Source organism: Paramormyrops kingsleyae, chromosome 7 (assembly GCF_048594095.1).
Source record: "Paramormyrops kingsleyae isolate MSU_618 chromosome 7, PKINGS_0.4, whole genome shotgun sequence".
Taxonomy (NCBI): Eukaryota; Metazoa; Chordata; class Actinopteri; order Osteoglossiformes; family Mormyridae; genus Paramormyrops; species Paramormyrops kingsleyae.
The window spans coordinates 14,757,068-14,784,630 of record NC_132803.1 but is presented as its reverse complement, the minus strand read 5'-3'; the positions used below and the strand labels follow the sequence as shown (position 1 = coordinate 14,784,630).

Sequence of the window (27,563 nt, the reverse complement as noted above, 5' to 3'; positions counted from 1 at the left end):
GCCTGCGCCAGAATACACCAGGAGTGGGGTTTGCAGGCAGACACATTTGTAAAGGGATTGCAGTGGTGTTTTTAAATATTAAATTTGATTGCAGCACTAAAAAAAGTACTGAATGAATTACTGTATATTTAAATGAGCAGAGTGGGAAGTTGCTTGGCCAGAGTTATTTTTTAATAAAGGGAATTTGTGCTTCTTCTTTCTGAAGAATGATTTTGGGCATTCTGGGAACACGTGCTGTCGTTATGATTCATACGCACACGCAGGGTCGCTCTGCCTTTTAAGTCTGAGGCCAGACTTGAACAAGGTTGTTGACGGCAGGAAGGTATAGATTATGAAATTATATCTGGGGAAGTGTAATGTGAAATAACGGCGCGGAGAAAAGCGGGCTGTGAAACTGTCGCGGCATTTAATAAAATCTAAAACCTCTTCCCTACCGAGAAGGATTTAACATCCTGCTTTTAAAATAAAGAGTAGTCCCAGTGAAAATGATGGACTGGGGCAGTAGCACCGGCGAGGTGGGACTGGGGTGGAAGGCACTGCTGCAGAAGTCCATCTGCAGGGGGGGGGGGCAGACTAGCAGCATTTTACGAGCCCCTGATTTTTACTGCGGCCAGCGGGGAAGCTCCAGGTTTTACACAATCTCGGGTAATTCATGGTCCTCTCGCTGCCTGTCCCGGCGTGGTCCTCGTCAGCTCTGTCGCTCATCGTAGTCCATAGTTCAAGGATTCTGTAGCAGACACCTTTCTCGTATAAAATTGGCAGTGACATTTAAAACTGGCTTCTTAATCTTCCCAAATCAAACATAATTAATATTTCAATTTAAGACCGGAAAAAGGCTTGGTGAAGCGTGGTGTAGTTTCATCTGCTATGACTTTGACCTTACGTAGTCCTCTTACATAATAAAAACACAGATCTTTTGCTCTGTCTTGTCAGTACAATATTTCCGTGATGCTCTGCTGAGCAGTTAGGCTTTTGTGTGGTGCTGCAAGGTGGTATTAAAGTGGCAATGCTGCCATTTTTATGACCATTACACTCCCTAACTACCAAGGGCGTAGTTCAGCTTATTTTTGGGGGCTTTAGGCTCCCCAAATAAATGTCTATTTATTGGCTTAAGTCATGAATAGTTTGCCATCAGCCCCCCGATCCAACTACGCCCCTGGTGACTACGCCCCTGGTGACTACGCCCCTGGTGACGGTAGTGCACTGAGGAGGCAGTTTAAGGGATGGGTTTTATGGTACTGGAATCATCACTTGTGGAATTACCCTGCCATTGACTTGTTCTGTTATGTACTAGGACTGTTCCGAATCTTTAAATAAAGACCCGTCAGTTACTGCTGTTTATTATCGGTGCTGAATAACAGTGTCCTGTCAGACTGTTTCATTGCAGCGGGGAATCCGGACCTTTTATTCATGTTTTGCTTAGAAAATCTGGAGAAGTCGGACTGTTTTGATGGAGTGATCTGTTATTTTGTCATTTTTCTCTTTTTGCACATTTTTAAGAAAAAAGACATTCAAGACAGCAGCAATTAAATTATATTTTTCTCGATATCGGGATCTTAATGCAATTTGCATGTGAGTATGTGGTGTTTGAAATAGGCCTATCAGTTTTGTTAAAGTTTTATTGTATATTTAGCAAAATGAAGTAAATGTGACCAGTTTGTAAATGTGCAGTTTTGTTTTCAGTTGGTGTGCTTTGTAAAAAAATTAATGCTCAAGTGAGTTTTGATTTTAATCTCAATCATGGTGTTAAACACACTGTGTACTGGGGCCAGAGGAGCTCATTGGGGTAAAGGCTTCTGATGTTCTCTGCTGGCCCCTGTCCCATCGCTCGTCTTGGGACCTGCGTACCAATCATCCACCATCATTCTGACGTACGGCATGCATCTGTTGTAACCATGACTCTGAGTCAAGCTGTCCGATCTCTTCTCAGTGTTTTCTGTTCTGTCTTGGATGTCAGACGCTGTTCACCGTCATGTATGGAAAGTAAGAAGCCGCCACCACCAAGCTCTTGACGGCGGCTTGGTGTGGTTTGTGTTGAGGTTATAAATGCTGGCAACGCTGAAGCGAAATGTCTGGGCTTGAGACCAGCTTCTCTCTGAAATACAAAAATCACAATGCACCAATTACAGCTAAAGTATTCATAGCCTTTACCGCTGTCGCTAGCCTAAACGCCGTTTCCGTCATCCCTGGAATCTACTTTGACAGCTGTCACATGTTGGAGTTGTGTGTTGTAATTATTAATTTGTGTATTTTATATTTTCTTTTTTCCTGTTTGTGTCTACACAATGCTATAGAGCTCGAAAGTAAGTCCGTCTGACCATTTTCGTCTTCCACATTTCAACCCAGTAATGTTGTGTGCATGCAAGTGAGGATTTGTCCTTCAGTCTCAACAAATACAATCCTTAGCCACTTCCTCATTTGATAAGTAAGTTTCATACCATTATTATTAGGGGGCTTGCCAGAGATTGATTCCATTCCTCTCTTCAGACTGATGAAATTGATTTGAGTTATTTCCCTACCGCGCTACACCCACCGATAAATTTATACGGGGAAATACTTTATGGAACCAGGAGAAAACTGGTTTTGTAGTCGTTAAATTCCACAGGCGCCACTGTCCTGTATTTGTATGTGAGGGAAACAGCACTATGGGAGCTAAACAATTGATAATGACTAAAATGAGACCCAAATGCAAACAAAGCATTTATTTCCATTTGGCTCTGCATTCTCAGGCTGGATGTTTTAGCCGGTGGACTGACACTTTTATGCTTTACGTCATCGCAAAGTCAAAGTTGCTTTTCAAGCTTCGGAAGCAGACTGTAAGAGTTATTTTTGACATTGGTGAAACACCATTTATACATTTTGTTTGGATTTCAGTCTTTAATTGTTTCTTTTGTTTTTATTGTTCTTGGGACTTTGGGTTAAAAAACAATTCAAATGATTAATGTATTCTGGCAAGCCTACCTTTTGGCAGCATGGAGACCTTTCAGAACTCTTTACAAAACACGTTTTACTGTTCTGAGAAAAAGGCTATCGAGCTAGCTCTGCTTTTTTGAAAAATTTTTCAAAAATAAATGGTCTGATTTTTGAGTCATGTTGGCTAACAATGATGTGGTGTTTATATGTCCTTCCTCCTGGACGGCAAAATGAAATTCATCCTGCAATCCTTACTTACGATGATTTCCAAGGTCCTTCTATTGGAAAAACTGTGATCACCCCCCCATTGACCCACCACGTTATTTTAGTCACACATGTCTGCCTGTGTTTGAATGCCTGCAAATTACAATCTTTTGCATGGAAATATGAAAACCCTCCTCCCCATTTACTTTCTAAAGATTTGCATTTTCTTTGGTCTGGGCATTTTTCAGTCCATTGCAAAAAGAAACTGTGCAGATATTTCTCATGACAATGAATATTTACGCAATGTCCATGCCATCTAATTAAGATTTCCACTATGCATTTACTCTTTTAAGGGCACGCTAGGCTATTCCCACAATGATTATTCCCTACACTGAATTAGCGGAATTAAACATGTAGCATTTCAGCTCATTGAAAGGTGAAGCTTGCAAATATTTTGAAGTTGATGTACTTTGTGTATCATATGTCTGCAATGAAGACATGAGATGCTTCTGCTTTGGTTCAAGTTTTACCTTTTTTACGAATATCTAGACGGATATCTGCGGAATCCATCAAGACCTATTAAGACTATCCGGTATTATCAAATAAACCTAGCTATGTCATATTGTGACTGGGAGTTTTGCAGGAGGGAGGGTGTGAGCCAGGGTTTTTCTGCCGGCTTCCGTATCAGCGCCACCTACAGACCGCCCAGGCACATGCAGGAAGCGGGCTGTCGGCAGCGAGAGGCACGCCACTCCCGTGGTTGGCCCTAGCCTTCCTGAGTGGTGGAGTGTCACTCGGCAGCGAGCAAAAGGAAGCACAACAGCAGAGGTGTGAATCAGAGACACCCGGGGCGGGGGGGCATGGCTACGACGTCTCCAAAACTGATTTCTACTGCCAGATATACTATTTTGCTTGTTGAAAAAGTTTATAAATATCTTAACTAACTAAGCATTGGATTGGCCAAAAAATAATAATAAGGGCTTCAATGGTTAAATATTGAGCTAAATTCTCCATTGGTGACAAATAACCTGCCTGTTGACTTTATTTCCCACTGTGGGTATAGCTTGCATGTCATTCACCAAGCCACATCAAGAATTAAGGGTTCCTGCAAGCATTTTCGACATGTTCCTTTGCATGTTTGAAGAGTATTGAGTGCTTCACGTTTCTGTTAACCAGCCATCTTTGCTTAAAACGTTGGTTCAAATGGTCTTGCATTCAGATTACGAAGCGTAAAAATGGAGCAACGGAAGCTGAACGACCAAGCAAACTCCCTAGTGGACCTGGCAAAGGTAAGCAGTGCCATTGTCCTCGTGCGTGTCTGGGTGCTCCCTCGAATGGTGATGTGGCATCACCGCCAGGCCGAATTTGGTACATTTTCTCTGTCTACTAACTAGACGTTTTGTAATTATGTAACAATGAGCAATACCAATCACAGCACTGTTGGTCTGCCAGCACCATATTATATGTAGGACCAGCATGAGTATACATTTCAGTGTTCAGGAACAGGGCTGTGCAGAGACTTTTAAAGGGGCAGGTGCTCAATCATTGGACCCTCAGTAAAATTCAGGGGGGGGGGGGGGGGTCTCCCCTTGGCAAACCAAAACAAATTTTAACTGGCTTGTGGTTTGCCAAATCAGTGATCATCGGTGATTGGAAAGGGGCACTAAGGCAAAAGGGAGGCACTTTCAGTTGTTCAGGCAAAAGGGGGCCGATGCTCATGCACTCCAGACCCCCCCCCCCGTTTGAGAGTACATTTGGATCAGTGCCCTGCAGGGACTTTTTGAGGGGCCACTTCTCAAATCTTTTGACACACACATCTGCATGTGGCTGATTTAGTAAGTCAAACATCTATGTCACTGTTAAGGCTTCTTAAACCACCATACAGGCACCGTAGACATTTGCCAGGATCTAAAACTCCAGTACAGGGTTTCAGTGATGCAGAAGGTCATGTGACAATGGTGTTAACTTTCAATTAAAACTTTCAGTTCATGGCAGTATTTTCAATGTGTTTATCTCTGAGTTTGGTGTTATAGTGATTTAGGCTCCCACAAATGTAATTTGTGGTTAGTTTTCTATACACGATAATATCTCTAAACCTGTTTCTTTGCAGACATTTGGCCATTCGTAATCAAATTTGTTTGTTTATTTATTTCCTAGTAGTTCCTAGTGTTTAAAATTGTTAAAATGAATGTCACATCATCTGAAAAATTATTCTTTTGAGAAAATATGGCACGTAAGCTCACATAGCGTCCGCTTTTCCTTCTGTGTGCAGACACAGAATATCATGTACGACCTGATTTCGGACTTGAACGAAAGGGGCGAGGACATGGAGAAGAGGATCGCCATTCTGGAGACCAAGCTTGAGACGCTCCTGGGAAGCCTTCAGGCTCTGCCCGGCCTCATAAGCCAGACCATAAGCCAGCAGCACAGGGATTTTCTGGAGGTCCAGATGCAGCCCTTCGACAAACAGAGCCCCTACAGTCCCGAGCGCTCCCTGTCCATGTCTCGGAGAAGGTCCACCTCCACAGCACCACCAACCTCCTCAGAGAGCAGCTAGACTTCAGTTTAAAAATAAAAAAACATGCAGTGAAGACTTTTGCCATCATATGGCCAACATTCATTTATTGTAAAGCCTTATGGTTTTAATAAATACTATCCAAATTCTGATGACAGAATCCAAGTTACCTGGAAAATCAACTTTAAAGGAGCTTTCTACCAAAAATAACATTTGACATGCTTCTTACGTTGAAAGCAGTTGTCGTCCTCTCTCCGATGTCACGTCAATGTGAGGTTTGTTCATCTCTTAACAAAAGCAATTAAAGCCTGCGGTGGCTTTATTATACCAACTGCACAGTTTTTAATACCACTTTGTCTCATGGGCAGCTCAAGAGGGCGACCATGGCTGGCTGATCTCAGGAAGAGTCAGTTCCACCTTTGCCGTGTCTCACCAATAGCGCGTTTCCTGCTCAACCGCGAGTGGATCCTTCAGCACAGCTGAGCCTGTTTGGGGTCAGGGCAGCCACCCAGAGCTTTAATTGCTCTTGTTGATCATGAAAGTCATTTGTAGCCACTCCACTACAGAGATAAGACACGTGACGCGAAGGATGCATCCTAGATTTTGAGTAAGAAACGTGGTTTTTAGGTAGAGTGCCCCTTTAAATTAGCTATTTGTCGGGTGAAGCTGCGAAAGAGAACCTTTCCTCAAAAGAGAACCTGAACTTGTTCTTCCTGGTTATTCTGCAGGCTACCTTATGCATCGTTCATAATAAAATCACTCGTTTCCAGTTTTCAGCTTATGGTGTGATTAGGGTGGCAAGTTGTAGCTTTTTCCAGGGTTCTGTCCGGTATTAAAGATGGGACTGGCCAGAAGTGAGGACCTACACTTTCCTGTAGATGTTTGTGTAATGACCTGAAGAAATAATCTTTGGCCGGACCACCTGTCTATATGAAGCTTTCAACTGGTTCAGTGTCCACACCTATAGCACACCCAGCTGGGTTCCCTATGCAAACCAGAACAACTAATTAAGGAATGAGTAGTTAGCATAGCATAGCATAGCATAGCATAACTAACAGGCCCTCTACTCAACATTTTCTCATTATAAGTTGTCCATTTCTAGTCTAAAATAAGAGATTTCTTCAGAAGAGGGTGTACCCAGTCTTTGGAGCAGGAGTTTGGTGTTCATGGTTCCACAAATAAACTCAAATTCGCAGCCTGTATTGTTAGCTTAAAATAGGTAGATGTGTTCTGGTGGAACAAAATGTAAAAAAAAAGCAGTTGTACAGCCAGTCCCCTCCTTGCAGGAGGACTGAGCACCTATTTTCTCAAATGGCCAGAACACATCCAGCAGATTTGGTCAGGCATGGGTACAGATGGTGGATCAGCACAATGCGTTAAGCCACACCAGTACCACGCATTGAGATAGACATGGCTGTTTCTTGGCAGTTTGCACAATATAGCTATAAAAAATGGGAAAATAAAAGACAAGGCTGTAATATGGTATATTTATCGGCAGCTAGAAAACTGTAGTGAAATCAAATAATAGAGTAACTGTTGAAATTTCTTTAGTTTTGGACTCATACCTAAAAAAAAAAGATGAACTCTTTGTTTTTAATACTATCCTGGTTTTGATAATGTGCTCCACACTGGCTGATTAGGTCACTTTGGGTTTGTTCCATCAGTGCTTTGGGATTCTAAAGCCAGCAATACCTGAAAACAAATAAACAAAAGCAGTTTTGTTTGAGGCTTCCTGATTGGACGCGCAGATGAATTGTCGAAGCCACTCTCCAACACAGCAAAATAAGACTGGGCATCTAAATTCGTCCATACCCCATAAACCCCCCCCCCCCTTCCGAAATGTCACATAACAAACTTGCAGTATTTTGTTTAATGTATTCCGAACTTATAGGAAGTTTCAACAACAATGATACGCAAGAGTATGTACTGTATATAAAATAAATATTCAACTGTTCAAATTAAGTTTGCCTTTGACTTTTTTTTTATACTAAACCAGTCAGTGCTGGTTTCAAGAACTTTAATGTCACCAGGAACTAAAAAAGGTTTTCGGTGGTTCAGTCAGGCAGGTAATACTTGACAGTGAAAATTTTCATTATATTACAAAGTGTCAAATGCTTGGGGAAAAATCTCCATCCACAGGCTTTTGTGCTGCGTAGTTTTGCAGTTTGGAGATTTACAATTTTGAGGCTGAGAGTAGCTGCCGTGAGAGCTGGCTGGGATTGGGGCAGGCTTAGGGGGAGGAGTCACATGACCAAGCTTGGTGTGCTGGTTAGTTACACCTCCTTCCCATTTCTTGTGATGAATAAAAATTGGTAAAGGCCCCTCCCCAGGCTTTTTTTTTTTTTTGTATTTTTGTGTGTTCTGTCAGTTTGAGTCCTGGCCCACCCTGTATTCCCGGTGAAAGGTCCCATTCCCTGCCCCAATCCTTGTCAGATGCTTTTGCCCGAACGTTCCAACCAGTCTGACATTTCCACATCCCTTTGTCAGAAAAATGACTGTGCTTTATGGAGGGTGACTTTTTTGAAGTGTTATCTACAAGAAAAAACTGACAAGATAATGTATGAATGTTTTATTTTTAATAAGGATCCTAGCTGCAGTGCTTGAAGTGAGGAAAAACAGGTGCCAGTAGTCCCCTTGTTACTCAGTACCAGGTGATGGTACTCCCCTTGTTACTCAGTACCAGGTGCTGGTACTCCCCTTGTTACTCAGTAGCAGGTGATGGTACTCCCCTTGTCATTCTGTACTAGGTTCCAGTCACCAGGTGCTGGTACTCCCCTTGTTACTCAGTAGCAGGTGATGGTACTCCCCTTGTCATTCTGTACTAGGTTCCAGTCACCAGGTGCTGGTACTCCCCTTGTTACTCAGTAGCAGGTGATGGTACTCCCCTTGTCATTCTGTACTAGGTGCCAGTCACCAGGTGCTGGTACTCCCCTTGTTACTCAGTAGCAGGTGATAGTACTCCCCTTGTCATTCTGTACTAGGTGCCAGTCACCAGGTGCTGGTACTCCCCTTGTTACTCAGTAGCAGGTGATGGTACTCCCCTTGTCATTCTGTGCTAGGTGCCAATTACCAGGAGCCGATACTCCCCTTGTTATTTCAGCACAAGGTGCTGATACTCCTTTTGTTATTCAGTACCAGGTGCTGGTACTCCCCTTGTTACTCAGTAGCAGGTGATGGTACTCCCCTTGTCATTCTGTGCTAGGTGCCAATTACCAGGAGCCGATACTCCCCTTGTTATTTCAGCACAAGGTGCTGATACTCCTTTTGTTATTCAGTACCAGGTGCTGGTACTCCCCTTGTTACTCAGTAGCAGGTGATGGTACTCCCCTTGTCATTCTGTACTAGGTGCCAATTACCAGGAGCCGATACTCCCCTTACTTTTCAGTATCAGGTGCTGGTACTCACCTTGTTATTCAGTACCAGGTGTCGGTACTCCCCTTGTTATTCAGTACCAGGTGTCGGTACTCCCCTTGTTAATCAGTAGCAGGTGATGGTACTCCCCTTGTCATTCTGTGCTAGGTGCCAATTACCAGGAGCCGGTACTCCCCTTGTTATTCAGCACAAGGTGCTGATACTCCTTTTGTTATTCAGTACCAGGTGCTGGTACTCTGCTTGTTATTCGGTATCAGGTGCCAGTGCTCCTCTTGTTATTCGGTACTAGGTGCCAGTACTCCCCTTGCTACTCAGTTCCAGGTCCCAGTACGCCCCTTGCTATTCAGTACCAGGTGCCAATACTCCCCTTACTTTTCAGTATCAGGTGCTGGTACTCACCTTGTTATTCAGTACCAGGTGTCGGTACTCCCCTTGTTATTCAGTACCAGGTGTCGGTACTCCCCTTGTTAATCAGTACCAGGTGTCGGTACTCCCCTTGTTATTCAGTACCAGGTGTCGGTACTCCCCTTGTTAATCAGTACCAGGTGTCGGTACTCCCCTTGTTAATCAGTACCAGGTGTCGGTACTCCCCTTGTTATTCAGTACCAGGTGTCAGTACTTCCCTTGTTAATCAGTACCAGGTGTCGGTACTCCCCTTGTTAATCAGTACCAGGTGTCGGTACTCCCCTTGTTATTCAGTACCAGGTGTCAGTACTTCCCTTGTTAATCAGTACCAGGTGTCGGTACTCCCCTTGTTAATCAGTACCAGGTGTCGGTACTCCCCTTGTTAATCAGTACCAGGTGTCGGTACTCCCCTTGTTAATCAGTACCAGGTGTCGGTACTCCCCTTGTTAATCAGTACCAGGTGTCGGTACTCCCCTTGTTATTCAGTACCAGGTGTCAGTACTTCCCTTGTTAATCAGTACCAGGTGTCGGTACTCCCCTTGTTAATCAGTACCAGGTGTCGGTACTCCCCTTGTTAATCAGTACCAGGTGTCGGTACTCCCCTTGTTAATCAGTACCAGGTGTCGGTACTCCCCTTGTTATTCAGTACCAGGTGTCAGTACTTCCCTTGTTAATCAGTACCAGGTGTCGGTACTCCCCTTGTTAATCAGTACCAGGTGTCGGTACTCCCCTTGTTAATCAGTACCAGGTGTCGTTACTCCCTTTGCTATTGGGTACCAGGTGTTGGTACTCCCCTTGTTATTCAGTATGAAGTGCCGGTACTCCCCTTATTATTCACTACCAGGTGCCAGTACAGACGCTCCTCTACTTACGAACTTTCAACTTATGAACTTTCAGACATACAAACGAAGAGGATTGCAAGTCCAAATTGTGTTCCTTGGGCTCTCATTTCCTGTTCGCAACATATATATATATATATTTTTTTTTGCGTGCCAATACCACCTAGTACAACTTGCGTATACCCTTAAAATGATGTTGAATAACGACTTACGAACATTTCAAGTTATGAACAGCCGTTCAGAACGTATCTCATTCTTAAGTAGAGGAGTGTCTATACTTCCTTTGCTATTCAGTACCAGATGCTGGTAACTCCTTTTACCTGGTGCCAGTACTTCCCTTGTTATTACTGATATTGAGCAGTACTGGTACTCTGAAGAGAAAAACAATGAGGTATTGCGTACCGGTGAGAACCTGCACACTTCAAGCACTGGTTCAGGGGTCATTCTGACTACAGCAGCGTGAAGGATCACATACCTTTGTCCAGAGTCTCATGCTGCAGTTGTGCTCCATAGACTGTGAAAAAAAAAGTATTTTTAAAGGTCCATTACAGTTTTTCAGATGCATAATATATATTATGGAAATTAGTTTTTAGATGTTTTACAAATAAGGCTGGATCGGTTGTCATATCAGCAGTAATATATTTGGAAAATTTGGTTTTTAATCATTTATTGCTGATTGAGAGAAGGTGGTGTTTTAAGAAATTCTCCAATGTTTACATTTCAGAACCACTTGTGTTGTATTTGGAATTTCACATTTAATTGGATATTCCCTTGAGGATTAATTAGAAGTATGAATATTTATAAAACTCTAAATGAATGTTGCTGCACGACCACACTCAAATGGTCAGAGGGACTGCCTGAGGGGCCCATAATGCCTGATGGGATAGGGTAGGGGAAATGACACGCCTCCTTATTTCAATGGAACAGCACAAGTTTAATTTGCTGTCCAATCAGAGCAATCTGTAAAGGTAGTGTTACTTCAGGCATTGATTCCTCTAATGCTTTTTTTTATAGTGTCAGTGTTTTGTGATTTTTAAACGTTTCAGTCAATTTAGAGTAATTATTTTCTTTAAAAAAATCTGTGATCTGGCTTGTAGGAGAGACCCTGAGTATTATATTTTATATGGTATTCACTCATCTGCGTAGTCCAAAGCTTTCAAAACTGTAAACACTCGATTGCTTTCATAGTTTTACAGCTGCAGACATTCTGAAAAATAACGAAGTGCACACCGATGTACTGTATCTATCGCGTTAGCCTGATTTTCAAAAGGCAATAGTATAATCAGGAACATGAGTTTCCTTGCAAGCAATCACAGTGAGTTCATGCTGGAATATTTAAAATGAAGGTAGTCTGCAAATCAAGTAACACCATATAATAAGGGTATATTAGTAAAAAAATAAAAATAAAACTTACGCTCACAATGAATGCCATTTTGGAGAGAACAGCTGAGACATTTTAAAAATTGGTTGAATAGGATGTGAAATTTAACATTATATATGCATATACACAGGTAGTTTTATGAGCACAAAATTTAATGTACTGTCCCTTAGATATATAACGGAAAATCACAAATTGACAAGGAAACAAAAAACAATACTATTTTCTATCAGATTTTCCTTAAACAGAAAACACATGTACTAACCTGAAAACCTGACGTCCAGTTGCTGCGTTTTGCCCTTAGTTGATCTGCGAGACGCAAACTGGCCTGGGGCCAGTATAGGCTCTTATCATGCTATTTAACTCCAGTAGAGGGTACCAAATTTCAATGAACCCTCAAAATACAGTTGTTCAGTTTTCTTCCAAAATATATTTTTTCTCCTTTCCATCAATGTCTATTTGCATCTGAATTGTTTGACCCTGGTGCTCTTTGCGTAATTCAGTTCAATGCGGCCCAAGCAGGATTTATATCAATCTGCATTGTGGTGTATTATGAGCTTTCATTCTTTTCACGAACGACCAAGATGTGCTGACAGGCCCTGCAATCTTACGAGTCACAGGACCAAGCAGCAGTGGTATTGCAGGAAGTCATTTTTCTTTCCTGTACCTGGGGGAGTGGGATTCCCTTGGATGCAAGCGACCATGACAGGAGAGGAGGAGACTCGTGCAAGCTGGGTAGATGGGCACAGGGAGCGAGAGGGGAGCCCGTGCTGCTGTGGGAGGGGGGGGCGGGGGGCGGGGTGGAAGAGAGCAGATGGATGGATGTGGGAGGCTGAACCGGCAGAGGTGGGATCTGGAAGTGGAGAGGCTGATTTAGTAGTTTGGGGGGGGGGGGGGGGTGTAGCTGATGTCTGTGAAACCCAGAGATCTGAGAGATGGCAGCTGTTCTGTATGGCTCATTTATCCACTTCAAAGCCCCCCCCATGTTTCTAAGACATGTCTGACATGTCCAGTGCAGGAGTGCATTGCCACAGAGCATGGGGCGGAGTAATGCAGGTGGGGGCTAACAGGAGAAAATGAGAGAGGTACTATAGCGCTCCCTGACCAGAGAAGATGCCGCTGCATCCAGCATCTTCTGAGCTGATTCCACCGTCTGCGTGTGGCTCGTACTTTGCTGGGCACCTCCACAGAAGTCAGAAAACAAGTCGCCACAGCCGCTCCAGAACATTCTCGGGTTACGCCCTTGGGGAGTTCTTGAGTTACCCCCCCCTGCCTCCTTGAGCTTCTCACGTGTCCCAGAGCTTGGCTCCTGGGTGTGTTCTACATGTGTGACGCCGTAATGACCGGCTAATGTTTCATGATAAGTGAGGCCGTGGCCTCAAACTGTCTGCGATGTCATGCTGATGTCACCCGATGGATGGTGCTGGGGAATCGCTGCCGGTGGCAGCTACAGAAATGGTCCGGCCAGGTCGCAGAGCTCTTCATCACCCATGGCCATTAGACATCTTATTGGGTATATATAATACTATAATGCTGTGTACCATATCTTACCTTGGTATACATTTCCTGTCTTTCTCTACCTGTGGAACTGTCCAGTGTTGACACAGTTGCCAATTAGAGTATGTCACCCTTTGGACAGCATGTCCATTGGTCAGATGGGTGGCAACAGCTCTGCTGGGGCAAGGAGCACCTCCTGACCACCTTGTTTATTCTGCAGGATGTACTGCCCTCTTTTCAGCTGATTTCAGTAAAGATAAAATTTTTGTAATTCTAGTCTGTTTTTGTTTGTATGTTTTTTCATGTATTGGTTACCTAATGATGATCAAATGAAACTTCGTGAACCAGTTGCTGTATTTTCTGACACCACTAGATGGTGCTCTCTAATAAAATAAGGGCTCAATTAATGCCCCAAAGCAAACCATCTAGGCTATCTAGTCTGGTCAAAAATACAGAAAGGTGTAGAGTTTGAGATAATTTGTTCATGCACTGGATTGTGTGTTCTCTGTAATAAACTCCAGGTATGGTATATAAGTCAAAGCATGAAAAAAATTATTTTCACTCAGTTCCTATTTTGTGTTTTAACAAAAGCTTATGAGTACAGCAAGATCAAATATTTTAAGCTGGGGCTGGTCTGTGTACCTGCCCAAATCCCTCTGCATGGTGACTGTCCACTCCCACGATTACTCCCCACTTCGTTCTCATACTTTGCCACGCCCATGTCGACCAGGTACAGCACCAACACAGCACCACCACCAGGGGGCTCTGTGGCTTCAGCAGTGCCTGGTCTACAACGTGCTTGGTGGGTGGGACCAGCTCTGCTGCACTCATAAGCATCACTGCTAGGGGGCGCCACAATCCAGCCGCTGCAGCCGATGACCTTGAAGTCCAAGCATGGAGTTGCTCCGTGGCATGGGCTGGCCCTGGCATCGCGGCGGATGTTCAGCGCAGCATGGTAATTAATGTAGGAGTCTCTCTGGAAGAGTACCTCTTTGTCCTAATTACCAGTCTTCATCTGCCCCCAGAGGCAGTTCAGATCCAAGTCCACACTGTCCTATTATCATCGTGTTTGGTTACTACTTTCATTCGTCTATCCATCCGATCTCTTACTGGTTTATAATTTTATTTTTATGAAATATTTATACAGTTATGGTTACAGGAGTTTGCCATATTGCATCATGTAAATTTTTCAGGTGGGAGTTGGCGTCCTCCTTAAAGTGCTAGTTAGTATTCCGTTTCGTGCGCCCTGCACAGTTGACTTTGCATTCTAATTAGCATAAGTTCCCTGTTTGGGCTTGGGACTGCGCAGAAAGCTTGCAGGAGCCCATAAAATACGAAATATAAGAAAAGTAAACACATGTTTTTAGGCACGTGAAGCGTCGCATGGACATCGTCCTGCGGGAGGCGCTGGTGGGGACATGAGCGCAGCACATCCAGCGCAGAAGGGGGCGATGTTGAAGCCACCGTTCCCCTGGGCAACAGGAAGGAAGAGAGACACTCCCCTCTAGGGATCGTCTACGGTAACTGCTGCCGGACCGTAGTACAAGTCCTCGCCCCATGCAGAGTTTTCCTTCTTCTCACTCATGGGTGGTTCAGTTTAGCCCAGCTGTCTTCCACTCCCACAAGGCAACTCTGTGTGGACCGTAGTTTTAATTATTTAGGGCTCTGTATGCACAGTTTTGCCATGTGTCACTTAGAGCTGAGGTTGATGGGGACGTGACCTACAGTCCAGGCAGACTTGGTGTGGCGACCCAGCCTGGCTCTCTCTGCTCTTGGGGGTTCTTTGGGTAAAAGTGAAGAACGTGTCTGTGACTGATAGACAGCAAACATTCCTGCGAATGCAGAAGTTTGATGCCACTGTTTCCACCTCGTGTTCTGGGGAGGTGTGAGCGTGCACCGCCCTGCAGGGGGCAGTCTTATCCAGTAGAAAAGAAAAGAAAAACACATAAAACAGATTGGATCTTTAATGGGAGGTCCTAATCCAACTGACGACTAACAGGAAACCAGTTAAAGACACTGGGAACACAAGTAATGACAGTATTTAAGGGATACTGCCATGCCTGTAGAGGGGAAAAATACTGATACAAGTCTTATTTACAAGTACATTTTAAATATACAATGAGTCAACCATGAATACGAAAAGACATCTATATCAGGCCTGTAGGCACAACCATGAGCTACAAAGCAGAAATAAAATCTGCCTTTTCCCCTCACTGACTCTTTACCTTTCAGACATTCATTGAGGGATTGTCGCTTATCGGTTGTTCATTTATCTAAGATGCAATCTGAGCAGGGCAGCCATCGCTTTTGAAATGAAAATGGCAAACATAGAAGCCATCACTGCCTGCTGTTGTTAGAATAAAATCAGTGCCTGCCTTTGCCTCTGGGGTCCATCTGGATACTTAGTGATACCTATCGATGGAGAATGCAGCTCTTTTCTCTGATGTGCATGTCAGTTTAACCCTTGTGCAAGGTTATTTTGAATCTTGGATGATTTTTTTTTTTTATCCAAAGGGCTCAACCGAATTATACAGCTGGATATTTTACTGGAGCCTTTCTAGCTTATTCATGCCTATTCAAAGGTATAACAGCAAACCTTCTAGGGATCCAGTGTGCTGTACCAGAAATCTTGTAACCGATGTAATATAAGTCATGTAATGTAACTGATGCTGTTGTGTGTTGTAATGAGGGACCAGACTCAGGAGCAGGTTGTGGCAATGAGGGAGGGCCCAGGCCACCCGTAGTGGAGGGAGGGGCCAGGGGGGAAGAAGTAATAAGGGAGAGGTTAGGGGGCCTATAGTAATGAGGGAGGGGCCAGAACCCTGTGGTAATGAGGGAGGGGCCAGAACCCTGTGGTAATGAGGGAGGGGCCAGAACCCTGTGGTAATGAGGGAGGGACCAGGCAACCTGTGGTAATGAGTGGGGGCCAGGGGGGCAGTAGTAATGAGGGGAAGGGCCAGGCAGCCCATAATAATGAGGGAGGTAGCCAGGCAGCCTGTTTGCACAGGGAAGGGTCTCGTATGTATATCTGTCTGTCCCATCAAGCCTCCACCTTCACATTCTGTTTCTTGCTCTTCTTGAGGAATGATGGGGTCCTGAACTTCTTCTTCTTCTTGCAGGGCGAGGCTTCTGCAGCAGGCGGCTTGGTGGGCGACTTGGATGGGGGCTCAGCAGGGGATGCTGTGGGGGAGGCTGGAATAGTTTCCTCCATGGACAGTGCCTTCATCCCGCTCTCCAGAGGGTGGTCCTCCTCCTGTTGATTCTGGTTCTCCTTGTTTCCATTTTGAGCCACAACCAGCAACTCATCTGGGATGGGGAGGTGGCATATTAGCATCAGGACAAATAGCTAGATCGTGTCATACATGCTTATGTCAGCCTGTGTGTCCGGTGTGTCGTCTAGCATGTGTGTGACTGCTGTATGTTTCCCCGTGAGTGCCAGAAGGGGGCGCCATCTGCATCAGTACCTGGTGGGGGATTGGAGGCGTCCATCTTCGGTGAGGCTGTGGGGGAGGCGGCCTGCATGTCCACCAGCTGTGCCCCAGCTGCCAGAGGAAGACATAGAGGATGTGGAGCGAGAGGTAGAGAGCAGAGCAGGGTGACATGACAGGTGGCAGAACGCGTGGGCGGGTACCTCCGTTCAGGCCGAAGCGCTGCTTCCTCTGCACCTCCAGCCGGTACTCTTCCAGCTCTTCATCCGTAAGCTGGCTGAAGGGGTTGGGGGGCTCGGGTTCTGGGGCCGGCGGAGGCTCAGCGGTACTGTTATCTGGGCCAGAGGGAGCCCCGGTTTGGGTCAGGTTAGGCTCTGAGGCCTAAGGTGAGGAGGAAGGACAGGAGGGTGAAACACATGTAAACACAAGTGACACGGTAAGAACCTGGCACCCTGGCTGTCTTGCAGTAGGGTGTGGATCTCCATGTGCGGCTCTGCTCAGTCAGACCTGGTTAAGATCCGTGTCGGACAGCATGCTGGCCAGGACGTGGGACTGAGGCCCCGCCCACTTCACCTCCTGCCGGTTCTGCTCACGGATCTGGCAGCGGGACAAAAGGCTAGCATGTGCCACCTGGTTCTATAGACGCTCTAAGAGATTTTGACCACAATTTTTTTGTTTTTGTTTAGCTTCGTCACATACCCCCACCCCCCCCCCCCCCTTGCTCAGGATAGGCCGTTTCGTGTCAGAGGCTGTGATGTAGACCCCACCTTTCTGCGCGTCTCCAGCACCTCCTGGGGATTGGTGAAAAGAGGCACAAACTGGTTGGGATTTTCCATCTTGATGGCCAAGCCACTTCCCTGTTTCAGCTCCTGAGCCTTCAACCACTGAGGATCGAAAGGGGAAGAGAACTCAGATGTTACAACAATAATAACAGAAAAGTCAATCACATAAGTCTGCTTATTGGCTTCTATGTTAAGTAATTAAAATTCGAATAACTAGAATTTCTAGACATTCTCCATAGAAAGTTAAAGTTAAGCTTTAAAATAGTTTCCCAATGTAAAACTAATATCAGCTTTTATCCAGTATAGACAAGATATGCATAAAGAAACAGGAACTGGTTAAGAGAGCACTTGATTGACTGCTTCTGTGCAATTCTGTGACATTTGAAAAAATGTCCAGCAGAGGGCAGTGGAGGCACTGCAGTAATCAGCATGGGACTGTGAATTACCCCTGCATTGCAGAGAACTGGAGACAGTTAGAGAGTTAGAAACAGGAGGGGAGAGAGCAGCTGGCGACTTTCAGCAGGAAAGTTAACCCAGCTTCCGAAGTGACTTCGCAATAGTGACAGTTCCGTGAGACTGTGGATGAATCCTCAGTGTTTACCGTTCGCTCCCAATCTCTTCCTGCCCGCACTGTATGTTTTATATGCTGGCTGCATACCAGGTACATTTTTATGTGTGAGATCCACATCGTACTTTCATCCATCTCCACCATCTGCTGACTGCACACGCATGCATGAGATACAGAGCGAGGCCCCTTCTACGTCCCTGTATAACAGAAGAGTCCCTGCACGGGCTCCCCTTGCCCTTACAGTGCAGCGCTGCCACCCTGGGCTGTCCTGAGTCTGGTCCACCCTGCAGTAGCTGTTGGGCGTGTTGAGCCACTTGGCCCTCTCCTGCCGCTGCCTTTGGGCGTGGGGGGGTGGCCGCAGGTGGCGCCGGCCCCCGGCCCACTCCAGGCTGAGGGCAGTCATGCCGCTGGCGGCGACCTCCACCTCCCGCCGTGCCTGTGCTCGGTCCCGCAGCACTGGGAAGCGGTACGGGTAGCCCGTCCTGTAGCCCTGGCAGGAGCAGAGAGAACCAGGCGGGGTTGTCACACTGCTGCCCCCCCCCCCCGGTGCCCCCTCAGCTCCTAACAATTTACCTGCTGTTTCAGTTGCAAATCACCTGCTAACTCAAATGTTACCTAAACTCACAGGCCTCCAGCCCTTGGGGCCGATGCAGATTTATGATCACGTCTAATTTAATATGCCGTTGTGCATTGTGCTTGTCTGTCACTGCTATTATTTATTTTCTTATTCGGCTAAAGCTAATGACCAAGGCATTGTGTGGTTTCTCTATTACAGGGAGTTAATTTGCCCACTTGAATAGAAACCCTGTAAGTTACTTTGTTTACACTACAGAGCACATGAAACGGGATAAAAAAGGTTGCTGTTTAGTTCTGGCCTCACCAGGTTGTCAAGCATCCTCATTAGTGCCTCAAACTCGTGCTCCCCGCGCCGGCTTTTGTGCATTGGGCCGAAAGTGGACCCCGCCCAGCCTACAGTGCCGGCCGGGTAGGGCCTCTGGGTGGCCCGGTCTAACAGGATCAGGTTCTTCTCTCCACCAGCGCTGCACATGGCTGACACCTGTAGGCAGAAAGGGGCACTGCAGCCTGATGCCATCCTGATGAATGAACTTTGCCTCCCCACAGTAAGAAGGCATGTTCAAACCATCAGCATCAGCGGGACGTTAGGAGTGTGGATGCTATTGGAGTATCTCACCTGTATCTGACAGGCTGCCTGCACATGATAGATGATGTAGAAAGCCTCCTCCACTGATTCTCCAAGAGCCATTATACCGTGGTTCCTTAGGACCAGAACCTGAGTACGAGGAACATAGCACCACAGCATTGTAGCACCACTCCAATCGCCCCAGCATTCCAGCTGCACACTGTCCATCACATGGTGTTTCTGGGTATAACCTTGCAGGTGGGGCCCAGGTTCCTCTGCAGCTCCAGCCTCTCGCTGGCCTCCTCCAGGCAGCCGCTGTAGCTGTAGTAGGCTGCCCCACCCACCAGGAGGGCCTCGTGGGAGAGCGGCAGCAGGCCGCATTTCATGGCTGACACCTTTCCGGCACACAGACAGGGCAGAGCTCAGTGCTGTCAAGTCGTCTGCTGGATATTCCACGTCACTCACAGTTCAGTGGTGCGCAAGAGAGGATCCACTGACACCAGGTCCAGGAGAAAGCGAGAGAGCTCTGAGACACAACATGGCAAACCTCTGCGAGACCCCCAGAGAGGACTACCCTGAGCTACACCCTTGGTCTCCATGGATACTCAGAGATTGTGAGCCGTTATTGAAGCAATACACCAGTAGGTGGCACTGTGATTAAGAAATTGTACATGCTTGCAGGATAAAAAAAAATTAGTTCTGCATACATATGTTTCCAGTGTTAATTTAAGGTAATTAGACTGATTAAAGGTAGAAGGTATTTAAGTGACATACAAGTTGCACTGAGGCTAGCATTTGTGCTCCTCCTCTGTACATTTACACAAGCAATGTACCCACCGCTGCCGTGGCAGGTGTTTGAAGGTGAAGCAGGCAGCGCACGTCAGGCCGGGCAGAGTGGATGGCAGCATGCAGGTCAAAGACGCCAAGGTCCACCCCCAGTGCGGTGCTGCCCTGCTCAACCACCTCCCCCAGGACATTCACCTTTACCTGGGGACACATGCATCATCCTTCAGAGCCTGCGGGGGATGTGGGTGCCCGTGTTTGTGTACGAAGGAACAATAAAGATGGCAGAGTGCTGTGTTTCAAAACAGTAAGTGTGCCAACTCTGTTGTGAATTAAACTGCAATGGGATTACTTTGTTGAAAGAAGGGTGGGTGGAAAGTTCTCACAAAGACAGAAATGTGGATGCGCGTGTGACTCACCAGGCTGCAGGCCGTCGCCTCGCTGTACGACAAGCCGTCTGGAAGCACCAGGAAGTGATCCTGCTCCTTACTCACGCGCAGCTGGAAAGACAGGCGAGGCACCTCAATGCGCCGAGAAATTCGACGAAAGACTGTGCAGCTGCAGCTGGACGCACGGATATACAAAGACGCATCCGGAACAGAGATGCAGTCACGCTGACAGCCGGCTCTTCGTGGGGACAGGCGGGCTCACCGTGAGGTATGTGCGGCTGAGGCGGGCCCAGCCGTAAAAGTCCAACAGGCGGTAAACGCTGGCCAGTTTGCAGCGCTGCAGGCCCTCCCCCTTCGCCATGGAGCCAGGATCCCTGCCTCGCAGGTCATTGATCGGCATCACTGTCGTCAAGGCTACAGTGACCAGGGGACAGCCAGTGCAGATGGTAGCCGCACGCCATTAGGACCCACAAAGGAACAAGTAAAAATATTAGGTATCATGTTAAGCAAGTAAATAGTTTATCACTGTGCTTACAAGTAAAAACTGAATTTGACTTGATATTGACTAGTCCTTTGCGTTGAGTCGATGCGAAACATCGACATGATGAGATTATTATGTGCCAAGTGATGCTAGGACACCACAAAGAGGTAATTTTGGTGTCTCAGTGGGTCCTGGTACACAATTTCACTTAGAAGCAGTGGTCTATGCCCCTACAGCAGTAAAGAAGTGATGGGCAAAATTATTCTTCTTGAACCATTTGCTGTATTTCTTGACTCCACTAGATGGTGCTCTTGGTTTGCTTTGGGGCATGCTCTGTGCCCATTTTTGCAAAGAGAGCACCATCTAGTGGGTTAAAAAAATACAGCAAATAGTTCATTAATTAAGCGTCATTTTGTCCATCACTACAGCAAAGTTTCTACATGGCATCGAGTGTGTTAATTCACATCTGCTAACATGTAGCATCAGTCGGGGTTTGTATGCGGCAATGAGACAACAGGAGACACCTACAACATGGCGAGGTGGGGAGAGCCACAGAGGCACCATAGGAAGACAGAAAGTCAGCAATGCGCTGCAGGGCCCACAGGCTGGAGGAGCTGCTGTCCTTCTTCATCTGATCCTGGATCAGGATATCCAGCTCTTCCCTGAAGGACTGACAATGAGGAAGAGAAAGAATGCTATGAGCAGACATAGAATGTAATCGATGAGGGCAGTGTGAATATGACTGAAAGCATCTGTAGGACATAGATTACACAAGGCAACAACAAAAAATTTTTTGTTTTGTTCCTGGCAAGACAATGTAATTTTCATGTTGCTTGGGTCAAAAGCAACTAGTAACAATCATCCATTGATTCAAAACATTGGTTTTGTCACTTCTCTCCAACATTTTGTATACAGTCATGGCCATAAGTTTAGCATCACTGCAGCAAAACCTTGTTTGAGTCACTGCTAATAATTCTGTCATTCAACGGCATTAAGTTATGGTGCCAAGCTGTTGTATATATAAAGTCTAAACATACAGCGATGTAATTGCTGTAACATCAGTCAGATATATCGCTAGATGTCGTTGACATGGCTACCTAGAAGAATTCTTTCCCAAGCTGTCTGAGGCCAAAGTAAAAGCTGGTATCTTTGTTGGACCACAGATAACGAAAATCATGGAGTGTCAGCAATTTCCCAGCACCCTCACAGAGGTCCAAAAGCAGCTTGGAGTAGCTTCATCGCAGTAGTACGGGAATTCCTCGGAAATCATAAGGCTGAGAATTATGTGTATGTGGTAGAGACACTAGTAAGGAACTATCAGGCTATGGGGTGTAGGATGTTGCTAAAGGTGCACATCCTGGATGCTCATCTACAAAATTTTAAGGAGAACATGAGAGCGTACTCAGAGGAACAAGGAGAAAGATTCCACCAAGATCTCAAGGAATTCGAGCGTCGATACCAAGGACAATACAACGAGAATATGATGGGGGACTACATCTGGGGTCTTGTTTGTGACAGTAACTTAGTTTACAATCATCAGTCTAAAAGGACATGTAATTCTTAAGTTTAATTGGACTATATGGACACAAGTGAGATGATTTTGTAAAAAAAGTCTCTTGCAAAGGCTGTTAATGTTATCTAATGTGTGTTCTGAACTATTGATTTCCTGACCACAAAATCAAAGATATTTTGAAATGAAAGTTATTTTCTATCATTTGGATATATAAGCTAACAGAAACTAATAGTTATTTCACAGACACAAAAACTGTGTTATATGGTGTTATCAGTAAGTTATAAGTAAGTTCAAGTTACTTTATTAGTACCTCTAGGTAAATCTGGTTTGTAGTAGATGAGTCATCGTCGATTTTGACACACAAAATAAGAGCTCAAGGTTCCTTACTAAAACTGAAGGTTTTAAAAAGTGATTATTTTGAATGTTATAAGATCAGGATTAGATATAATGTTTTCTTTGAATACAAGGTTGGAAGAATAGCAAAACTCACGGGACTCTGCAGGATAGTGGACAGTGATGCCTGGTCTTGTGCCAGAAGGCCATCTGGAAGTGGGAGGTCAACCGCCTGTGTGGCATCACCAGGACTGTGTGGTACAGGCGAAACGCTCATCTTAACTCTGTGGAGAAGTGGCCGATAACTGGACCGCAAATGGGGAAACAGGAAGAAACACAGGCTTACACTATGATACCGTGCTGAAGAGGACAGTGTTTGGGCCTTATACCTCCAGGGCTGTGGGTTCGAACCCCAGAGGCATTATGTGTATAAATATGTGAGCATCCTCAGATTGACTGGATGGCTGGTTACATTTAGCTGTGTTTCCTAGCATAGGATAAGGTTGGACAGCCACATAAATTTCATATAAGCACTAAGCAGCGAACCAGCAGTCATTCGCGGTTTCAAACATCTCCAAATATGGGTCACATACAAAAAAAAAAACGTTTCTGTGTCTTGATTAAACAGGAGTTTGCTTGCATGTCGGTGCTTCCTCTCATATCATATCGGCATCCTTTACCCACACTCCCGACCTCCGCTGCCTAGCAACCGCAGCAGGAGCGTGACAGCAGCATCCTCGGAGAGCCTATGCTTTGAGGCGCGAGGCTGCGGGGCATTTTTACCCATCAGATAAAACGCGACGAGGGAATATGCGTTGTTAATCTTGCCCCTCTGGTATTACAGAACCGATTACATCGCCAAAACGGCCTGCTACCGACACATAAACACGACACTCAACAACAACCTTGAATAAATTGTTATTAAAATTATTTTTATAATTAAAATGACGTAATGTTTACGTGCTGCACGAAAACAGCTCGATTATAATTCACCAATTCAAATTCAATTCCGGTGTGCGACGAAAGATAGCATCGATATTGTAAATTGTAAATAGCTATAATCATTCGACCATGCACATAAAAACATCACGTCTTATTTATCCAAACGTTGTTCAGCTACACGGTTTGGGACGAGGTGTGAATTTGCAGCACAACCGTGGACGACATGCAGTACAGATCAGCCTTCTGTGTGCTTTGAGCACATAAACCCCACTTTACTCTCCGTCTCCAACTGAATTACCTAGGATGCCGAAGGACGGCCATTGCTCGCTATCCTTCACCAAAACAAGGTTCATTTCAGAACTGAAAACTAGCAACAGTTTCTTTCAGATCAATAAGATATAACGGCAAAGACACGTTTTAATGACGCTTAATTTGAGGATACGATATAGGCGCGTTTACAGATATGTCCAGTATAAGCATTCTGTGACATTCATGTTGAATAAGCACGGTGAGCACCATCTAGAAAGAAATGCATGGGTTTGTTTCACTATCAGCATAAGGTGTGGCAGACACACATCCAGGTGACGACCACTACCATAATCCGATCAGATCTTACCTTAGCACATTCCCCACGCCTTAAGACGTCGTGATACATGAGTCTCATCCAAATGTGATTCAGGTGGCGATAACCAATGAAAGCGAAGGAAGGCGAGAATACAATAAATCTAAATGCATCCCAAAAAGCAATAACGTGCCCCGTTAATCTCCCCGCTCCAGTCCGTCAAACTGCACCGGACCAGCTCTACCACGCCTATCGCCTGTTTGACTCTCACGCTTCCCAGTCGCGGTCTCTGCCCTGCACTCCCGTTGGTTGATAGAGATTGTAAGCTTTTATGCTATATTAAGCAGTCTAGGGATTAAACATTTTATAAACTTATGTTTTTGGTAGCTAAGCAATCGAGATTATTGTTGACTAAGTAGATTTTTTTTCATGTAAAATCAGACACATTTCTTTACTCCTTTTTAGCCTGGATCTGATTTAGGACTGGCTTATGTCACTTTTTTCCATCTCCTGATGAATATTTTGGGAGTAATTAGAGATCAGTTATAGAATAGGTTGATAGTTGTGTTTTCCCAGTGTCCAACACTGTCTCCTATAGGCACTAGGCTCAACTTGACCCGTCCTGGATATCTGCTTGCAAAACTAGGTTGTGTTTATGCCGTCTTGGAGTTATTTCGATGCAGAGGTATTAACACACTGGATTAGATGATGGATAAAGTGTTTTGGGGAACAACATGACATTCACACTAAGGTTGGGTGCCAGCAAAAACATATGCTAAACATTGCTACAGTATAACACAAACAAGTCATGCTGGTAATATGAATAGTCATTCTCTTGGAAGCAGCCCTGCAGAATTACATTGCCCCCACCTGAGGGGTCAGCCGTCTTTGGCAACCCTCAATTCCAACACTAAGTCCCACAGATGCTGTGGAGACCGTCGTTGCCACCACAGCCGGCATGTCACTGTCCCCAAGGCTAGTTTCCAGGTGCATCCTCATTCTCGGCTGCTGCAGGAGTGTCAGGTCAGGCCAGGGGAAGATTCAGTGCCAGACGGTCCTTCTGCAGAACAGCAGCTTTTCGTCATGGGGAGCTGCAGCCAGGAGAGGCACTTGCGGATCCCCGCCGATCCCCATCAATGACTGTCTAGATTGGGCAGCTGTCCCTTCTTATGAGTGGGACAGTGCACCCAAACCGGATCCACAATGTCAAAGTCCTGCCCTCGGCTGCATGCATTGTTGGAACACATCTGTCAGGCAGTCGCTGCGCCTTGGTGCTGCTGGGCCAGTTTTCACACCCTTCAGATTGCCCAGGAGGCACCGCAGGTTCTGTGGTACCTCTGGTTCTGGGGCCACCTGAACACAAAATCCACTGGTGTTCTCAGCTCCCACCCAAACATCAGCACAGCTGGCTTGCACCAAATGCTCTCCTGCACCGCTGCTCTCTATGCCCACAGGTCCGGGATGGGAGGCAGTCCCAGGCGCGCTGGTGGTGGGCGACCAGGATCGCAAGCTGCGCGGCGAGTGTGTAATTAAGGGCGTATTCATATATACTGTAGCCCTCTCTAAAAGAACCACACTCAGAGCTCTTTAAGTGGACCATAAAGTGGGCAAATAGAAAGAGAACTCAATCCTCTTTGTATTCACACCATCCAAAAGCACTCAGTTCACTTTCTGGTCCACTTCAGCTTGTTTGTGGTCTAGGTCCATTCACACTCACACTTAGTCCTTTTGGACACTGAAATGGTCGCAAGAGTCATTTCTTCCTCAACATAACATCAAGTTTGTGAGAATGATAATCACACACCTGGGGGATTAATAGTATACATCTCATGTACATAAAAATCGCAGGTACCCAACAGGATGGAATCCCTACTTAATCCTGATGGCATGATCTATCTAAAACTTCAAACCTACTTCAAGATTCTTTTATGACAAATGGCTCTAAAAACAGAAGCATGACAATGACTGAAACTACCAATTTGTAACATGAAAGATCTTAATATTTTAAGGTTCAATAAAATAATTATTGCAAATCGCAATATTTTTAACCTATGAGTGCCTGAGTCAGGTTATTTTTTATAACAAAGTAAACCAAGGTAAGTATGAGTAGCTACCTGAATGTTTTGACTTTAGCTCTCAATTCTGGGATTCTGTGCAACATTATAACCTAAATGCTGATGTTGTTTACAGTGTGAGAGGAATGTTATAGGTCTCTAGTAAAATCTATGCTCATACTATTTCTGTATTGCAGTAACAAAATACCGCATGCGTTACTGCAATAAATTTCCCAGCTCTATAAATTAGTGTAATCTATCTTCCATCCATTTTATCTTCCAAACCACTATTCAGGGTCACAGGGGGCCCAGAGCCTACGAGTACAAGGCAGTGAAGAACCCAGGATGGGGCACCAACCCATTGCAGGACACTCATGTTTACCCACATACTTTACCGAACCCAGGTCCTTAATTGACACATGACTCCTTCCTAATATGTTAGTTACCCAGTGAGATATGAGTATGACGGGAAGCATGTGAATCCTCCACTAAAAATCGTTAGAAGATTTAAAACCACGTCACACATTTATACACTGCTGATCATGACTTATACACTGCTGATCATGACTTATACACTGCTGATCATGACTTATACACTGCTGATCATGACTTATTAGGATGCTTCAGTTAACATTGCTTTCAATACTTAGTTTGCATCTGTACACAATCAAGCTGAGAATTCATTTGGAAAGTCCACGTTCCTCGGCTGTTTGCGTCTCCTCATCACGTGCTCTGCAAAGAAACAACAAACGGTGATTGTTGTCCTTGTGAAAGACTGTGGTGTCAGTCAATCCTGTCTCCTATCTCTCCGTCTGCTAGCATCATTCATGCATCTAACCACTTGACACTTAGCATTGACATGGGCCCAAATGACAAAAAGGTGAAGCTTTATTGAAAATATTAAATAGAAAAAGATAAAATGTTATTAAAAATAATAACTAAAAATAAAAAGGTAACAGTTTATTGAAAAAAGCAGTTATTTGTTTGAGTGTATTCCAATAATGTATCCCAATACAGTCCTTGAAAAGTAAATTGCACACAGACCGTATTACTTGACACGTCCAAGAACTTTTTTTCCAGTGCTGCAATGACGCGACAACCCCACTAGATGTCAGGAATGTTCAGCCAAAGGTCCAAGGTGAGCCTTTAACAGCTGCTTTGCCGTCATCTGTTTTTCACGCAACACAGTCTGAGACAGTCAAAGGCATGCTAGGTTTAATAAAGAGTCCAAGCTTCAGGGTTCCTCAACTGTGTTTCATCTTAAATCCCATGTTTAAAATCCAGCCAGTAAGTGTGGTCCTGTGCAGTGGTGCTCTTATTTTGAAGACTTTCATGATTGTATGTATATGGCTGTATGTTAATGCAGTGTTTACCCACTTAAGTGAGCAATCCCACTGAGATGTAAAGAGCACAACTACTTGAAGAAAACGATTAGAATGTTGTATCTTATTTCAGTTAAACTCT

The 27,563-nt window shown here is 45.2% G+C and overlaps 2 protein-coding genes across 8 annotated transcripts in view; one reads left to right on the top strand and one right to left on the bottom strand.

Annotated features, from left to right (window-relative positions):
* kcnn2 (potassium calcium-activated channel subfamily N member 2) overlaps positions 1–22,395 on the top strand; it is a 53,487-nt gene extending 31,092 nt beyond the window's left edge. Inside the window, exons 7-12 of one of the 6 annotated variants that reach the window (XR_011992368.1) lie at positions 13,854–14,078; positions 14,491–14,643; positions 16,243–19,683; positions 19,894–20,132; positions 20,248–20,482; positions 21,176–22,395. Coding sequence is in view for 2 of the 6 variants with exons in the window: in XM_023823237.2 (XP_023679005.1) it covers positions 4,337–4,406; positions 5,390–5,674 (355 nt within the window). In the remaining 4 variants the exon portion in view is untranslated. Of the gene's footprint in view, positions 1–3,760; positions 4,296–4,336; positions 4,407–5,389; positions 7,595–13,853; positions 14,079–14,490; positions 14,644–16,242; positions 19,684–19,893; positions 20,133–20,247 lie in introns of those variants that run through there. The other 5 variants (XR_002839658.2, XR_011992367.1, XR_011992366.1 and 2 more) reach the window with 5 other exon arrangements.
* Positions 15,070–24,647, bottom strand: LOC111849922 (beta-adducin-like). 2 transcript variants are annotated; one of them, XM_023823235.2, is made up of 15 exons: positions 24,100–24,647; positions 22,699–22,825; positions 21,224–21,365; positions 20,477–20,628; positions 20,245–20,325; positions 19,880–20,029; positions 19,294–19,437; positions 19,094–19,192; positions 18,782–18,958; positions 18,143–18,391; positions 17,319–17,435; positions 17,059–17,148; positions 16,755–16,932; positions 16,588–16,665; positions 15,070–16,429 (listed from the first exon to the last, which is right to left on the bottom strand). In XM_023823235.2, exons 2-15 carry the CDS (start codon positions 22,816–22,818, stop codon positions 16,164–16,166), a joined length of 2,043 nt encoding a protein of 680 aa, XP_023679003.2. In that variant the 5' UTR covers positions 22,819–22,825; positions 24,100–24,647; the 3' UTR covers positions 15,070–16,163. The 2 variants fall into 2 exon arrangements, with proteins under 2 accessions (XP_023679003.2, XP_023679001.2); XM_023823233.2 differs by having other exon boundaries at positions 22,699–22,846; positions 24,100–24,646.
* Between the last annotated feature and the right edge of the window lie 2,916 nt (positions 24,648–27,563).

Coding starts and splice junctions, on each gene's coding strand:
- LOC111849922 (XM_023823235.2), bottom strand. CDS start 22,818: ATGAGCGTTTCGCCTGTACCACACAGTCCTGGTGATGCCACACAGGCG. Junction 18,959..19,093: donor AGGCAGCCTGTCAGATACAG/GTGAGATACTCC, acceptor TTCTGCCTACAG/GTGTCAGCCATGTGCAGCGC. Junction 16,933..17,058: donor CCGACACGGATCTTAACCAG/GTCTGACTGAGC, acceptor TCCTCACCTTAG/GCCTCAGAGCCTAACCTGAC.